The sequence below is a fragment of the Monopterus albus genome, unplaced genomic scaffold, assembly GCF_001952655.1.
Source record: "Monopterus albus unplaced genomic scaffold, M_albus_1.0 scaffold14.1, whole genome shotgun sequence".
Classification (NCBI taxonomy): Eukaryota; Metazoa; Chordata; class Actinopteri; order Synbranchiformes; family Synbranchidae; genus Monopterus; species Monopterus albus.
The window spans coordinates 4231149-4249387 of record NW_018127894.1 but is presented as its reverse complement, the minus strand read 5'-3'; the positions used below and the strand labels follow the sequence as shown (position 1 = coordinate 4249387).

Genomic DNA, 18239 nt, shown 5'->3' with positions numbered 1-18239 from the left:
GACAACGCGTTTTGGATTCCCCTTTACTTCCTCGTCTGGCCATTTAATGAGTTCACCTAACACTTTTCGGCCGCATTACGCGCGCCGTTTCTGACAGGCAATGGTTATTGGAAAATCTGAGATTCACATCAGCAAGCTGCAGCTTTTGTTGTTAAAGTCACATGTTTTAGCTGCTTTTTGGACCATGTGAATTTCCCCTGGGCCCCGCTGGCTTTTAAAGGAAAGCAGTGGAAATTGGAAGACACGTCAACATAAGTTACCGATTGAGTTAAATTGAAAATATAAATAAATGTCCAGGTCCAAAATGAGTACCCTAGGACTGTTTCTGTAACATGTTATACTGAAAGTGACATTTTATCTTTATACACTGTGTTTGAACAAATCATAATAATAATAATACATTTAGTATTACTGCATGTATTGGCAGGATGTGTGGAAGACCCAGGAGCCCACAATGCTTTACTCAGCCATTGATTCAACGTCCACACTGTTTATACAGCTTCAACTGTTGCTGCTGTATTGTCATGCCAAAATTATTAGTGCTCCTTTCTCTGGAGACTGATTACCAGTCTTATAAATGTCTTTTCTCATCAGTTTGTATTCTAATGAACATTGTTGGGCGACTGCAGGGGTTTTGCTATGGGACAGCTTTTTAATTGCAATTTCACAATTTTAATACAGACAAAGGTCTGTGATTTGAATAGTTTTGTTCCCATGAACATGATTTTTTTTTCTTTTTACATGAATAAAATATAGTTAATTAAGTCTGCTGTTTGAGATCTTGCCACGGATGCTTTCTTACAAAACCCTGGACGTGTACCTTCCCACAACAGACCAGCTGTAATATACCAAAACAGGTTGATCATATTACAGTGAATATGCAGTCAAGGTCATCAAATGAAATGCAAACAGGATAATGAAAACCTCACTTTAGCACCAAACAGAAGCCTGGTTATAGAAGGTCACTTTCATTTACAATTACAACATTTTTACATTGTTTATTAATATATCTACAGTAACCTAAGATAACGTGCTAAAGGTTGTGAAAAGAAGCCTAATTCTGTTTTCATTAGGCTGCCAAGCTTTGTGTGTTTCCATACAACACACAGCAGTACAGCATGCAAAAACACATACACATACAGTATGTTCCTTCATTATGTCATATGTAATCACCTAATGTAGTTAGGCTATATTCTCTATTCAATGTACCGCACAAACTGTTTGTTTGCATATTAAAATATGCATTAATGTATTCAATTTTAAACGTGACTCTGAAAGTAAAAGCCAGGTGCTGACCTTGGCATGGTGACAGACAGTACAGTTTATTTGCTCCAGCACTGGAAAAGCAGTACAGTAAGACTTCCTCTTTGCAGTTGTCTTATTATGATTTTGTTTGGAAAAAACTCACAACCCTTTATTATATATGTATTATATACCATCATTCTGTGTCGTACTTTCTGTAGTATTTCTTGCTTCATATTGACCATGATACTGTAGGTGTGTTTCAGCTGTGTTGTTATACTTACAAACTGTGCCTTGTTGGCAGGTGGCGCCTCAGTGATGGACTTCAGGTCTTCCACTGTGACTCTTTCCATGTTCTCTAAGGCTGATCCAGAGTACAGCACAACATCTTTCACAAATATACTTATAGCTCTTAGCATGTAGGACACAAATAGGTGCATGTGAATGTAGTTCCTGGTACAGTGTAATCGTCTGGGGAGAGAACAAACAAGATCAGTAAGCTCAAAAGACCGATCTGTTAAAAGTTCCGTCTGTGTATATGTGTATGTTTGGACTGGCTCACCTTCACCCAGGTGTGTGTAAGTATATTCACACACACACAGAAACAATTCTCATACTAATTAGAGCCAGCTGAATTCCCCACTGACTATAACACATTTTGTTGATTCAGGGGCTTAAAATGCACAATATTGAATTACTCAGCTCAAAGTGCGCTATACAGTAAAAACAAAATTGCAAGCATGTGTTGAGTAAAGCGTACGGATTTCCTTCCAGCCAAGCACAAATGTATTTGTCAAAATTTCTCCCAAAACATCCTATTTGACAGTTTGATGTGGAGTGTGCCACTACTGGAATCAAGTAGCAGGATCAATAGCTATAAAGTTTACATCATCACAGAGTCATATAAAAAAGGTCAATGATATTATGTATTAAATATTCACTAGTGTTTATTAAATCTCCAAAAGTCAGCTTGAGCTACAATATTCTGAAATCCTATAAACCATCTTGAACAACTACTGGATACTGAAATGATCCCACTGTGACCATTAATAACTATAATCAACTTGGCCTAATCAGTGAGCTGATTATTTGATACACTACCCTCAGAGAAAATTATTGCTTTGGGAGTGGTGAGCAAAAACTAATCTAGTGTACACATCCCTGGTGACAAATATTGAACAAATCTCCTAATGTGAAATACGCCTTTTCTCTCCCTGGAAAACATTTACGTGCTCTCCTGTCTAAAAGCTGACATGTTCAAGGGGAGACATAGCTGGAGTGCTCCAGAGCACAGAGCCAGAATGTCAGATGGGCCCCTGGAATAACTTATTAAAGTCATTTGGCCCGTGGATTTCCTGGTGCCAGTTGGGAACGTTCCTGAAGCCTTTGACTGCCTGCCTGTACAGTAAGTCGCATTGGTAGGAATAGTGGTAAACAGCACCTAGTTTCCTGATTCTCTCTGTGCATATATACACAGCTGATATACACAGCATCTGTGACAAATCGTTTTGTGTGAGTATGTTACTCTCAAATCTCTACACTTAAAAAACAGTGGGGAAAAGGGGAATGAAACACACGTTTATTGATTTATGAAATGCTATCTTTCTGAGTTTCGTAAAATTCCAAAATTAGTAACCAAGCTTTGGCTGTTTGTCAGTGAAACCTGAAATCAGCCTGAAAATAACAAAGAACCTAAATGTCAGACAATGAGGCACACATTACTGCAAGCCTTGAGGCAGACTCCTCCTCAAAGAGAAATGTATCATAGTCTGGTAAAAGTCAAAGTAAAAGTCAAAGGTAGTATTTGATAAACTCTGCATGTTAAATGTTGCTGCTGTGACACAAAATGTAACACACAGCATGATTATAGAGTGAGCAAGATCGCATGATTTCAGATTAATACCTCTTTTTTAATGAAAGTAATATGCTTTGTGCTTCACTGAAAGTCTGGCACTGATAAACAGGCATGATGAGTGGTGTTCATTGAGCCATCATGCCATTAAACATTTACTTCCTCTTTTGTTCCCCTCTGCTATTGTGCTAACCTTAATTTCTGATCCTCTATTTGAATCTCTCTCTTGGGAGTGTTGAAAAAAAATTACAGACTCACCGAAAATATCCCAAGATAACGACAGCCACCATGAGCGATCCCAGAGAAATGGAGTACCCCACTGTGTAGATAAGATACAGACGGTGAAAGACCTCCTGTTGGAAGAGGATAATTTGTTAGAATATCAACTGTGCAGTAAAATGAATAAAACACAAAGACTGAGAGGCCTAGAGCATTTGGTATAGAAAAAAAGGTCTTCTCCATTTTACCACCATGATAGGAGAACATTTTTTAAAAAGTAACCCTGGCAGCAGCCATTGGTTTCTCTCTAAGAAAAATACAATACAATACAAATACCTTTGACATAAAAATGGTACTACTATACATGTAAAGTACAGGTATACTTGTGTACACTGGTGGAAAGTAACTAAGTGCATTTACTCAGATACTGTACTTAAGTAAGTCCAATTTTTAGGTGTCTGTACAGAAAAAGAGTAAAGTTCTCAAACATTCACACTCTAGCAGTTTCTTCCCCAAAATGTAGTTTCAAAATGTCTTAACTTCACAGTGTTTGAAAACGCTTTGCCGCTGTGTGACCGAAATGTCTCGTGTACCTAGATGTAACTGATGGAAACAGCATCTGACATGGGTGATGGAGCTGGGTGGGACACTTTGATCTTCCAGCAGTGAGCTGGCAGCCAGAGGACACTGAAAGGAGAGCTGCTAACCAGACACTCTCTGTGTCAACAGGATGATGGGCCAACAGCCCTGTGTGATGTATGCAGATACTCCACTGCTGTTATCATTTAGCATCAGCATCCTGTGCCAAAAAAATGGGTGTCTAAGTTGTGGTGGTGGTCTGCGGAATGGCAGTTGAGCTGAGTGGGGCTTTCATTTGTGCAGATGTATTTGTCATCAACTGCTGCAACTGCTCCCGTGGGAGCCCATCAGCATAAATATCTGAAGTCAGTAAAAAAACTAAAGGCCACCATGATGAGGTTTAGCTCACATCCTCCACACCTCATTCAGGAAGGGTAGAGGAAAATATATGTAGGGCAGCTGATATTTGTATTTTTTTCATGACAAAAATGAGGAAAAACAAAGGCTTTGGAATGTTTTATACAGTTAATTAAAAAGTTTCCAGATTATATTTGTAAAAACTAAAAAGTATTATCTATTAAGTACTCTATATGAGAAAATCTGATCACATACATCACATACACAATAATGGCTGATGAAATTCAATTTTCCCATTTAAGGCCAGGTTCTAGCTGTTTTCCACACTTCTTACAATACCCAGGAGTCCTATTAATTGCACCCACCCCCCGACCCCCACAGCAAAGACAGAGAAACAAGAAGAGCAATTACAATCAGGGTCATCCACATGGGGATGGTGGAAGCAAAAGGCTTACAGTATTTATGTATGTTCTCGGGTATGACTCTCATGTGCTGATTAGCTTTAGATTTCCTGTCACAGATACTTATGCTTAGTTGTGTTTAGGTAGCATAGAATATTAGGCAGGAGTTACAATACAATAGAGTATACACAATATAATACCAAGGGAACAATGGCTACTGATATTAGCTTTGCTACTGTAATTATATAATAACTGTTTTCATAAAGCCCAAGAATATTTAAGAATGTAGGAGGAAACATAAAATACATGCAATATGGCCAAAAATATGTGCCTACACTTATTTATCTTCTATTTTACTGTATATGGTTTGGCTCAACTAAAGAGAAATCATAATCCCACAGCATACAACGATATTACAGTGACAAGAAATGGTTTTCTGAGTGAGGTCTGCATGTGACCTGAAACCCATCAAACACCCTGAGGACCCTGGGGCCTGGACTGTGAAAGTGTGAATCAGGTCATATCACCAATCATCTGTGGCTGAGCTCAGTTGTCTTTTGGCTGAATGGGAGCAAATCCCTGCAGCCAGTTCTAAAAATGTTGTAAAAAGTTCTTCCTGGAAGAGTGGAGCGTTTTAGTGTCTAAATGTCTTGTTAACTTTAAGCTGGTGATAAAGGTTTAGTCACAGCTTTTGATAACATAATTTCAGTGGATGGCATGCTTTGTGGCAAGTTTTGCAAACTGCTAATTGTAATTTATGTTACACTGCTTTCAATTTATATTTAAATGGACATTTTGCCAATTGCAGCTTCATATAATCACATTATCTCCCTGTAATCATCTCACCATTTCATTAAATATGATTAAACTTTATTTTTATCTTTACATTGCAAAGAAAAAATTTTAACATGTGTTATACATTACAAGTGTATTTTAATTGCAAGGTAAAAGAGTGCAATAGTTGCCTAATAGTCTGTAATAAGTCTCACAATTTACTTTGGCAGTGCATTCACATAGGCTATTGCACTTAATTATTTCAGAGCAAAGCACTGTAATTGTGTCAGTTGGCATGTCAAGGAAAATGAGACGGAGCTCACCTTTTCATGGCTGTAGTTGTAAGGGTAAAGGAATTTTGCACATTCGTTATAATTGGCCCACGTCTTGTTGGTTGGGGCCAGCTTCCATGTTCCGTTGTTGTCACATTTACGGTATGCTAGTCCTAGACATCAACCGGAAAGTCTATTTTTAATTACAGAGTTTGCCAGTTGTTTGCCAGCACAGTCAATTACTCAATCTCAGCTTGTTTCTTAATTAAACTGTATGAAGTGTAAGAGAGGTTTCAGAATGACCCTGAGATATACAGCGAACACTAGCATCTGATTGCACCCTGGTGTTTTTGCATCAACTGAAAATGAGCTTCAGGGTTTCAGCTGCTGTCTGTATCCTGATCAAATCTTACCTTTATGGTTGAAGTCATAGATATACTCTGGACAGGTGGTGGATACAAGCTTCCCCGGAGGCCCTTCAGGCCAACAAACGATACCATCCCATTCTGGTGAGCAGAAACCATCTGCAAAGAAAAAAGCAGCTGACTTTCAACAATAGAGCCACAGAGTGCTGGTTCCAGCATTACATGGCTATAGGCCTTTACAAGAGCTGCAGCACTGTACAGTATGTTTTCATAGATTCTGTTGTCCTTTACAGTGTAGGTCTTGTGCTTGAACTTTAAGTAAATTAGCAACATTGTAATTTGTGTTAAACCAGACTGTAGATTATTTTTTTTCTGTTTTGTTTTAGGAAAACATGGATAACCTAGAAAGCATAGATGCTTCTCCAGTTCCCATCCATTGTAGCATAATTAAAACTTGCAATCATGGAAATCCCAGAGTGCTGATAACAAATTGTCCATTGAGTCTAATGCGTTCATCAAGTCTTCTTTGTTAGCCACAGCATATTTCCATAAATGCTACATTGTTGATAATGTCATACCATTTTTATGTTGTATGGATCTCACTGAAAAGATTAACTGCAACACTGGATGCATTGCAGCACCTATTATGTTGAAATAAAGGTGTCATATTATAGCTGATTTTCCTCTCTGTATCATGAGGTTGTTTTTGATCCATGTTGAATTCAACTTACTGTACAGTGGAGATGCATTCAATGACATATCATAAAATCGTTTAAAAAATTCCCATAGTTATTCCATTTAAAAGAATATGTAACACATAAAAATAGCTATTTTTCATATTTGAGAAGCTGCAACAAGGCAATATTTTTACTTGGTTGATTAAATTTGCTGACAATTAGTTTTATTTTAATAGCAATAATAAATTACTTCTATTGTCTTCTGCTGATTTGCATTTCTTAGTGAATACAATTACAAGGCAAAATAATTGTTTCTACATACTGCAATTACACTTGGACTGTTTCCTTTGCCCGATTGGTTGATCAAATTAAGCTTTGAGGAATTTCTAAATAAAGTTTAGAGTTTTTAAGACTGAGGAACATTTCAAATGGAAAAAGTCCAGGGATCATTATAACATGAACCTCGCTGTATTTTCTACACTTTCTTGAGCATCCCACAAGATTGCTGACTGTACTTTTCCTGAACATCAAAAACACTTTGTCATGTGTGTTCACCGAGGAATTCCCTATGTGAGGCTTTGTAAAGATGCTTCTATATTTAGTTCAGACAAAGAGTTGCAGGTTCAAAAGAAAAAAGAAACACTTTCAGAGCACAGAGCCCCTTAATTGTCAGTTAAGCCACAGACCTCAGCCCTCTGATAGTGGGAGCAAAGTCCCTTTCCCAACATATTCCTGGCAAAAGCCTCCTTTATGGCCTGGCATTTATGTTGCATTATTGAAAACATCTGCCTGACTTTGACCACTAATAAGCAGTTAAGGATAAAACTTAAACTATCCTCTCTTTGCAGTAGTTTCATTATTTTTTCATTCCTATAATCAAACTTACAAAGAAACATCTGAAGCAATGACGACATGCTTTTTATTTGCCTGTCACTTGAAGCACGAAATTAAAGAGTAGACTGAGTGGAGCTAACTGATTGCTACAGATCTCTGGTGGGAGAGAAACACTGTGCAGCTTTGAAAATCACACTGACCACACATCCTGGGAGTAAAAGTAAAATTAATGCTCACTTTTGCCATAAGTTGTATTACCATAGGACCACCTACTAACAGGCTTATATTAAACAACCAGCACACACATACACACACACACACACAATTTCCTGTAAATTTCTTGACCACAATTTAAATATAAACGTGACTACGGAGGGGCTTTGGTATTAGTGATGTCACTGAGGTTTTTAATAAGGTTTTCTTTCCTCCCCAGTTAAGTTGATTCTGACCTGCAAATGTCAAAACATATATTGCATTTTCTCATGATACATGCAACCTTTTATAATGATTGCTGATGTTATTCTACACCCAGACCACAAGCTTGAAGGCTGAGCTATTTTCACACTGCAAGGTCTGGGGCATTGAACCCACATCCCTCCACTGTCCTCTCCAGACAAACCTCAGTGTTTCCCTCAATGAAAACCCTGTCTCTGCCACGTAATGGAGACTTTTGTGTATTTAAAGCACAAGCGAGAACTAAAAACAAATATAAAAATGTTGAAACATAACCTAAAGGGGGGTTTCAGCCTCACACTGGACCAAATCCTTTCTCCATGAACCTAAAATTGCATGATCAGTTGATAAGACTGAACAAATCTTACATTTCACACTGGTAGAATTTTAGATGAGTCATCACTATATCCCATAATAGCTCAGAAAACCACACGTTTGCATTGCCAGAAACAAACTCTGGGGGTGGTCAGGTAGTATATAGACAAGACAAATACAGATGTAAAGCCGAAGTTCTAAAAAATGCACAGCAGTGGCTATTCTCCGAGTTTACCTCAACTCACAGAATCAAGGTCACACCACAATACAAGAAGAAAAAAAAAGAAATAAATAAATCAAAAAAATCACACATGTTCAAATAATACCAGATTGAATCCAGTCCAACTTCTAATGACCACATCAAAGAAAACACTTACATGGATCATCAAGAAGTGCAAGTAATGCTTTCCATGAACTTTATCTCAGAGCTTGACAGTCTCTATAATTTTACTGTACATTACAGCAAAACCACTACATGGATTGTAAATGATGATTTCCACATTACATCTTTATAATCAAACAACCAGATGAACCTTAAGTTCAAATGCAGTTCAACGGATGCTGAGACGCATAGTGCACAGAGGTCGCCAACTTTCTGCAGAGTCAGTAGCTACAGACCTCCAAACTTCATGTGGCCTTCAGATTAGCTCAATAACAGTGCATAGGGAACTTCATGGAATGGGGTTCCATGGCCGAGCAGCTGAATCTGAACCTTACATCACCAAGTGCAATGCAAAGGGTCTGATGCAGTGGTGTAAAGCACGCCGCCACTGGACTTTAGAGCAGTGGAGACGTGTTCTCTGGAGTGACGAATCACGCTTCTCTGCCTGGCAATATGATGGACGAGTCTCGGTTTGGCGGTTGCCAGGAGAACAGTACTTGTCTGACTGTATTGTGCCAAGTGTAAAGTTTGGTGGAGGGGGGATTATGATGTGGGGTAGTTTCTCAGGAGCTGGGCTTGGCCCCTTAGTTCCAGTGAAAGGAACTCTTAATGCCTCAGCATACCAAAACATTTTGGACAATTTCATGCTCCCAACTTTGTGGGAACAGTTTGGGGATGGCCCGTTCCTGTTCCAACATGACTGTGCACCAGCGCACAAAGCAAGGTCCATAAAGACATGGACAAGTGAGTTTTGTGTGGAAGAACTTTACTGGTCTGCACAGAATCCTGACCTCAACCTGAGAGACTGCGATCCAGGCCTTTTCATCCAACATCAGTGTCTGACCTCACAAGTGTGCTTCTGGAAGAATGGTCAAAAATTCCCATTATCACACTCCTAAACCTTGTGGACAGCCTTCCCAGAAGAGTTGAAGCTGTTATAGCTGCAAAGGGCGGGCCAACATCATATTAAACCCTATGGATTAAGAATCTGTTGTTACTCAAGTTCATGTGCATGTGAAGGCAGATGAGCGAATACTTTTGGCAATATAGTGTATGTGATTATTCAAACATAAACTGCAACTACACCAGGGACTTTTTTCTTTATTAAAGTTATATGTTTATTCTAAATCCTTCACCTGTTACATGATTGAATATGCAACCTTCCAAAAGAAATTAAAAAACAGCTATCGCATACAACATGCATCACAACCAGTGTGTGCCAGCATCATCAGGTATGCAGGTCAGATCTTATGTGCTGATTAACAGCACCTCAAGCCATAGATGTGGCATTTTCCCTTACAACCCCAAATCAGACAAAGTTGAAGCAATATGTAAACTCAAAATGAAAACTGAAACTAGTGATGTGTAAATCATATGTGTCCTGTGTTACATTGAAAACAATACAGCAGCACATTATTTGATGTGATGCCTCATCAATTTTGTTCTTTATTCAAAATAAAGACTCACTTCAATCCTGATGCCTGTAACACATTCCAAAAAAAAAAAGTTGGGACAGTAAAGTATTTACCACGGTGTGATGTTACCGTTCCTCTGCACAGCACTTAACAGACTTTTAGGGACTAAGGACACCAAGTGATTATTAAGTGTGTCAGGTGCAATTTTGTCCCATTCTTCTAGCAAACAAAGTTGCACAACAGTCCTGGGTTTTTGTTGACACAATTTGCGTTTAAAAATGCGCCACAAATTCTCTATAGGGGACAAATAATGTGCTGCTGTATTGTTTTCAATGTAACACAGGACACAGATGATTTACACATCACTATTTTCAGATTACATTTTTATTTTACATACTGTCCTAGTTTTATATGATTTGGGGTTGTTTTTAATTATTTGTTTGTTTGTCTGTCAGCTGTCAAATAATTAACCAACAACTTCAACGCTACAATACACGAGAAATGTCAAAATTACACTACCTCGCATCAACAATTAAACTGAGAGTTTCACTCATTTGCTCTCATGGCTGTATGGTAAGTAAGAAGTTATAGTAAATGCTTAGCACAAACACTGGAAACATGAAAAAATAACTTGTCAAGACATTTCTATGATGGCTGGCACATAATTCCCCCCTTAAAATCAACACGTGTCATACCATGAGAATAGTAGCAATTTCTTCATCTATCTCTCTACAAGAAAGCAAAAAAGTTTCCATTATGCCAAACTATTCCTTTAAGTAATTAAGAAATTTGACATGCTGTACCTGTATGTGCTACTCATAACTATGTCTAGTCAAGATTTTGTGTAATTACTAATTTGGTTTTAAGTTTTATACAGTACAAAAGTGTAATCTACAAAATGTAAACAAATAGACATGCTACAAAGTATTAACTTAAGGGGGCTGAATAATTTTGCACGCCCAATTTTTCAGTTTTTTATTTGTTAAAAAAGTTTGAAATATCCAATAAATTTCGTTCCACTTCATGATTGTGTCCCACTTGTTGTTGATTCTTCACAAAAAATTACAGTTTTATATCTTTATGTTTGAAGCCTGAAATGTGGCAAAAGGTCGCAAAGTTCAAGGGGGCCGAATACTTTCGCAAGGCACTGTATCTCTCTACAAGAAAGCAAAAAAGTTTCCATTATGCCAAACTATTCCTTTAAGTAATTAAGAAATTTGACATGCTGTACCTGTATGTGCTACTCATAACTATGTCTAGTCAAGATTTTGTGTAATTACTAATTTGGTTTTAAGTTTTATACAGTACAAAAGTGTAATCTACAAAATGTAAACAAATAGACATCAGCAAATGTGCTTATTAAAGGTGGCTGGTGAAGTGTGACACCAGGCCTGCCGGTCGCTATGACATGTCAGGTTTGATTAAGCATGACGCTGGTCAGATTAGAAGCACATCTGACAGAGACCTAATGTTTGATGGACTGCTCTGTTCTGCCTTAGCATCTATGTACATCCTGTTAAAAGCAGTGCTGTTATATAAACCCTGGAAATCTTACACAAGCTGCTGTTCGGCGCCTGAAGTTCTCAATAGTAGCAATTCTGTCATTTTTTTTTAATACAATTTGAGATTTGAACTATGAAAAGTTAAGAAATACCACATGGGGCAAAGTAACTACAGGGACTGGTCAACAAAATCGTTTGTGTTCTGAGCCTGGAAATAAATATTTTAATTATGTGTTTCATTTATGAGAGAGTATTGTTTGGAGGGTCTAAGAATTTTATTTGACCACTGAGGTTAAAAAGAAAATAATATGACTGGTTTGGCTGTAGAATCCAAAATCCTCCTCTAAACAATTAACTGGGAAAATGACAGTAACCACAATGACATACAGTAGATACTGGGGTCTACTGGAAAATAGTGCTCTTTAGACACTCAAAACATACATAAATACACCCCGGGATCAGTTCTGTCTTCAGTCCCAGACCGTGGACAGCCACAGGAAGGACAAATACAACAGAACAAAATTTTTAATGTAACCATCAACTCAGAGCACACATTCAACTGCCAGGCCACTGCCGCAAAGAAGAATATCAGCAAAAAGCAGGCAAACAAAGCTTCAAAAGTGTTTACCGATCATAAACCTTTTCTCAAGCATGCAGGTGGTTTTTGTAGCGTGCTGAAGGTTGTGCATCAGCTGATTTTCAACAATCACATTCAGATAGGTCACCAATCATGTTCAATCATGATAACGTGGTCTTTATATTCTGACACACTGTCACGTTCACTAACCATCATGCTGCTGCTGGTGGGGTTTATGTTGTTTAGTCCTTCAGTTTCTGATAAACTCTACTGATTACTTTCTTCCTCTATCACTCCTGCCTCCTTCTGGTACTCCTCCTACATCTGATGGCACCCCTTGCCTTATATATTATGAGTATTTCAAGTCTGTTTTTTGTACTTGCCACTGAATCTCTCACACCAGCTGGATTTAATTGGGGAGCTCCCTCAATAGCTGAGCCTATTTAGACAAATAGAACTAGTTTGCTGCTGTAATTGGCTCAGTCCACTGTAAATTAAGCATCTTTGACAGAAGTCTTTTCAGAGCAACTCTGTGCAGGTAGTGTAAAAACAACACTTTTGCCATCACATGGGCCTGTCACAGTCTCACACATCCTGTTAGCGTCCTTCAGTCTATCTATTAGTATTCTCTCACTGGTATCAATCTACAGTACTGCCAAAGTAGGCATTTTGGTAGATACTGTATAAGCAAACCCTGATGGACAGGCTTATGGATCTGTCTCTGTTATCTATCTATTTCACTGCATGGCAAACGTCCACATTGTAATTCCTTTGTCATTCTACTATGGCATGACAAAAAGCACAATCTGCTTGACGGAACACATGATGGACCACTAGCTACTAGTTTTCATTGATGTCCATGAAGCAAACAAACTCAAAGCTATGGATACAGTATGTAATATTTTCTGACATTCTTGCTTTGCTGGAGTGACAGTTCTTGTACTTCTATCTATGCAAAAATCTAAACAAATACAGGATGGTTTTGCTGTGGAATTTTACAGAGATTCATGGCCCATTGAACCCTATAAACTTTGGTGATCCCCTGACATTTACTGGAGCTCCACCATGAGGTTTTGGATTTTCAAACTGTATTGTCATTGTGAACATGTTAGCATGCTGGCATTAGTATTTAGCAATCTGCATGGCTGTAGACGTTCATGCTGATTCTCACCAGGGATGTTGTGCTTTGACTTGATGTTCTCCTCACACTTCCGTTTGGCTTTGAACAACAGGCCTATCTGTTCCTCTTTTGTGAGCACATCATCTGCGTAAACCTGTAAAAACAAAAAATAAAACTAAGTTAGGGAAATACTGCATGTACTCTAAGTGTAAATGTCAAAACTCATCCTGTAAACCAAAATTCATACCTTCCACATCAAACCCATCAATTACAGCATCAACAAGCAACATGAGTGTTTTTGATTTGTCAAGAAATAGATCAAATATTTTACTGCACATCTGTGGTCCCATTTGGCATGGATGCCATCCTGTTACTATACCCAGACAGCCTAAACTATATTTATAAGGTCAATTTATTGTATTTTGACCACAACAGTCCACCTGACAAAGTGCTCATGAGCTAAGCAGTACGTTTATTGTCTGTCTTAACACTCATGGAGCAAAGAAAAAAGTTTTCCTTTGACAAAACAGTATCAGCTCAGCCTGTTGTTTACAGTCCCAGCATGTATTCCTGTGGTTACATCAACTACCCGGTAACTAATCAGACATGACACATGACATATATATGGCATTTTGTTCCCAACATTTCCTTACACCTTATATTTTCTCAGCTTTTGAACATTTTATGTGAAAGCAGCGTGGAACACCAGCTGTGGTTTTCTGTTCAAGGAAACATTTTCCATTCTAATTGGTCATACTGACTGGCTTGCTGTTTGCCTGTGGATCACTTTTGGGCAATGACAAATGTGACTGTATTGAAAATGGCCACATTCATTTTTAACAGGGCATGACAAGAAAAGTGGAAATGAAAAAAAAAAAAAGCCCAGTGCTAAAACTAAAGCATAGAGCAGCACGCAAATCACCTCAATGTTCTACACTGACATACTGTAAATGGGTTTTCATGTTGCTTTGAGCCATATACAATGTGTGTCCACACAGAGAAACACAACCTTAAAAAACCCCTCCCAGTCTTTATTGTTTTTGGTTCATTGATGCACAGCAAACAGTACAAATTAATGGCCTTTACTCACAGCAGCTCCCTGGCTATAGTTACTTTTGTCAGTTTCAGACTCATATTAAACATGTACTGTATGTCTGAATGTAATGAAATCGAATTTTGTTCTCAAAGAAGTGGGCTGGTTTATGTGGTAATGGGAAATTTATTTATCAAGACACATTAGAGTCACAACAACCTGAGGAAAAAGAAACAAAAAAAGACAATGAGAGTGAAGAGGTTAAGAAACAAAAATAAAATATGAGAAAACGTTTTTAAAAGTTGATGACTGAATTAGGTTTGTGTTCAGGCATCTAGCCACAAATGATAAATAGCTTTAATCGTACAGAACATATGTTTTCTCACTATGAAAACAGCAGTGGTACAAGAAGTATTCAAATTTTATACTTAAGTAAAAACTCATACATCAGTGTAAAAGTATTTTAATACATAATCATAAGTCCTGCATTTAAAGTGAAAGTTAAAGCAGAAAAGTATTATCATCCTTTATGCAGCAGCTGCTGCTGATGGTACATTATTATTACTGGATTAATGGATTGTGTTATGTGCAAGCAGCCTTTTAATGCTGTAGTTGGTTGGAGTGCAGAAAATTTTAACTACTTTATACTGCTGGACACTTTAATATATACCAGTCCAACACCAGTTCATAAAGTGATCAAATGTTTTGTATATAAAATTACATCTGTAAATTAACAACAGTTGTCAATAACTGCAGTGAATTAAAAAGCTAATTATTTTCATCAAAAGTGTAATGAGTTAAAATCATACAGTAGAAGAAAATGGAAATATTCAACTACCTCACAACTGTACTTGAAAAAAAAAAACCCATATATTTCATCACTGGAATGCTTATACAGTTCCGGTAGTTAAAGCACTGCACACTGAGCAGTACAGTATGTGTATTTGTGCAGTTGGCTGCTAAAATTACATGAAAACCAACTACTGCAACAAATCTAATCTTTTGATATTTTCCAGACTTTTTAAGCCCTCTCTGCTGCTTGTTTACAATCTGAAAGAAGCAGCTAAAAACATCTGCATGCTGACACAAGGAGTCATTTGGGAAAGAAAACGTGTACAGTATACATTGTCCCCCATGCAAGTGCGTAATTTCATGATCTTAAAATTAAACTGTAAATACCAAATGCTCATGGGTTTGCTGCAGACAAAACCATAATACCTCAATCCATCAATATTTTCACTACCTTCAGCCCTGAAATAAGGATGTCCAGTGTGAGAGCTGAATAAGGTTACAGAATGAAGACGTTTATGGCTCTGCACAGCAAACAACCACAGATGGAACAACATTTGACCACAGGCGAACAAGGATAGATACTACCTGTTTACTGCGCTAACTATGCCAATATAGAATATTCCACTGACAGCTCCTGAGACGTTCCACCTATTTTCATCTAAATAACTGCCTGCTGCTACTTTGGGTGAAAGCTTTACCACTGAGAAACCAGAACCTTGATGCTAACTGCTCTGTCATTATCATCACAGTACAGTGTTGAGACATTGAGCAATTTTGTAATAGATTTGTGGATGTATCTGCTTTATAGTACATACACAGATACCTAAATAGATTTATATACAAGTTACATTTTTATCTTCATTTTAACTTTAGTCAGCCACTGTGATGTGGTGTGAAATGTCAACTAGTTTACCGTACTTTTAATCACAAGGTGCGCATCAGTCACAGTTTGCTTTTTTCAGCGCTCTTCTAGAAACCTGCTATGTTTGTGCCATTTCGACACATTAAAAACAAACATCATAACCTTTACAGAGCAGTTTGAGTCTGTGAAACATTAAACTAAAATGAGGCATGGACTTTTGAGAGTTTATTTTACTTTTGAAAAACCAGAGGAATTCCTCCTTCATCTGCAGGCTCCCACTTACAAGGACATAGAAGAGTATCATTTACCATTTTAAGGAGAGAATCCTGGGTAATAAGAGTGCCCACTGATTATTTCTGAAAAGTATTCCTCCTCCACTGGCTACTGTCCAAACCTCCAAAGTAAACACAACTCTCACGGGGAGAAACATGGATATTCTTATTTACGGCATTTCGTTCAAAACACAGTATTCTTTTTGTCAAACGCTTTTGACTTTGTGCCAAAACAAAAATGAGAAAAATACACACCATATGAATATGTGTGTTTTCATCACTGGTCACCGAATATAAACTCCACTTGAAAACCACAAGCTTCTATTTGTCTTCACAAACTGCGGCTTGATGACTTGAACTGAAGCACTCTGCAGGGAAATAAGACCAGTACTGAGCGAGCTGTTTTTAGGCTGGTGTGTCAAAACAGTGTTGAACCACGACTAAATACTGACACTATACACTATGGGAGTGAAGCTACATTTGTTAGTATTAGTGTTCTCCATCCATCCATTATCTATACTGCTTATCCTGAGGTAGGGTGGTCGTCAACCTAAGCTGCAAGTCTCAGAACCTGTTTGCTGTGCGGTGACAGCACTAACCACCTTTTAGTTTTCTTATTCCAGCATTTGGTTACTAAATTATTTTAACAACTTAAAGCACATTTTACTGAAGTTGTCTAGTGCCACAATAAGAATAAAATGGTACAATTATTTATCTGCCCCTTTCCATGTAAATAATAATGTATTTTATCTCCTGGCCTTTAAATTCTTTACAGATCATGTGTCATTGCATTTAAATGGATGTGGACCAGTCTGTATAGTTGGTCATTTTCTTATTAAGGATTGTTCATAATATGGTTTAGAGGTTGACATCAAATATACTGCTAATAAGAGCAATATCATGAAGAAAGACAAGAAATGACTATACTGTATCTTGATTTCTTCCTGGTTCAAGAAATGTAATGACATTAAATATTTAGGTCATTACATAACCAGCAGTCTCTCAGATGGTAGGGACATTTACAGTGTGAAAAGTTATATGCACAAGCCAACATGTTGGCTTGAAAACTTAGTATGTGCTCCATGCTCTCTCTTTTTAAGGCCTTCTGTACCCCCCTGTATAGTGCCCACCTGTGGCGTTGCTACAGAAAAGGCATCATGAAGAGACTGACTGTGGCCTATAATGACAGTGAGAGGCTGCAAATTAAAGCTGCAAGAAGCTGCAACACAAGCCAAATGTCTGCACACCTGCTCTGCTGACATTAGGAATTTTAAACATAGATGTATGGGAAGGCTGTCGGAATCGACAAATGGTATTATCCTATGTATTTGTTTAACTAATCCTAACATGAGTTCTGTCAGTATAAGAATAAAAAGAGCTTCAACTTATACACAATTGCCAAAGTGAATGAGTTTATGTCTTCTCGTCAGTGGTGAAATTATCTAGATGCGCATAATGGCAGATGACTTTGCTAATGTGAACCAAATGTCATCTTGAATATTTAATTCTGATATTTTCTCCATCCTGATAGAAGTGTGTAAACGTAGATTTGATTTGATTTGATTTGATTTGATTTATTCTTTCAAGCATGTAAAGACAGTTGATATGACAACACACATAATTTTACACATAATCCAATATCAATTTGCTTATACCTAGTACATGCTTGAATGGAGTAGGAAGAAGTCAGACTTATCCAGTCCTACCCCATGACATCATCTTACCATCATTGGTTTACAAGCAGTATCTCTACATAAATAATTCTCTTCTACACCACACAAGTAATATACTAAAAAAATTATAACAGAGTGTTAACATTCTTACATAATTACATTCTTAAATAATTATCTTCTACACCACACAAGTAATATACTAAAGAATTATTACAAAGTGTTAACATTCATACACCACACCCACAATGTTCCATCTAATTAATCATTAAGC

The 18239-nt window shown here is 37.6% G+C and overlaps 1 protein-coding gene across 1 annotated transcript in view; it reads right to left on the bottom strand.

Moving 5' to 3' along the window:
- Positions 1-18239, bottom strand: part of pth1r (parathyroid hormone 1 receptor) — a 40405-nt gene that overhangs the window by 9401 nt on the left and 12765 nt on the right. The window contains exons 3-7 of the mRNA XM_020591253.1: positions 13388-13490; positions 6110-6220; positions 5748-5869; positions 3353-3447; positions 1527-1713 (exon numbers count right to left, since the gene is read on the bottom strand). Of these exons, the coding sequence (XP_020446909.1) occupies positions 1527-1713; positions 3353-3447; positions 5748-5869; positions 6110-6220; positions 13388-13490 (618 nt within the window). The remainder of the gene's footprint in view (positions 1-1526; positions 1714-3352; positions 3448-5747; positions 5870-6109; positions 6221-13387; positions 13491-18239) is intronic.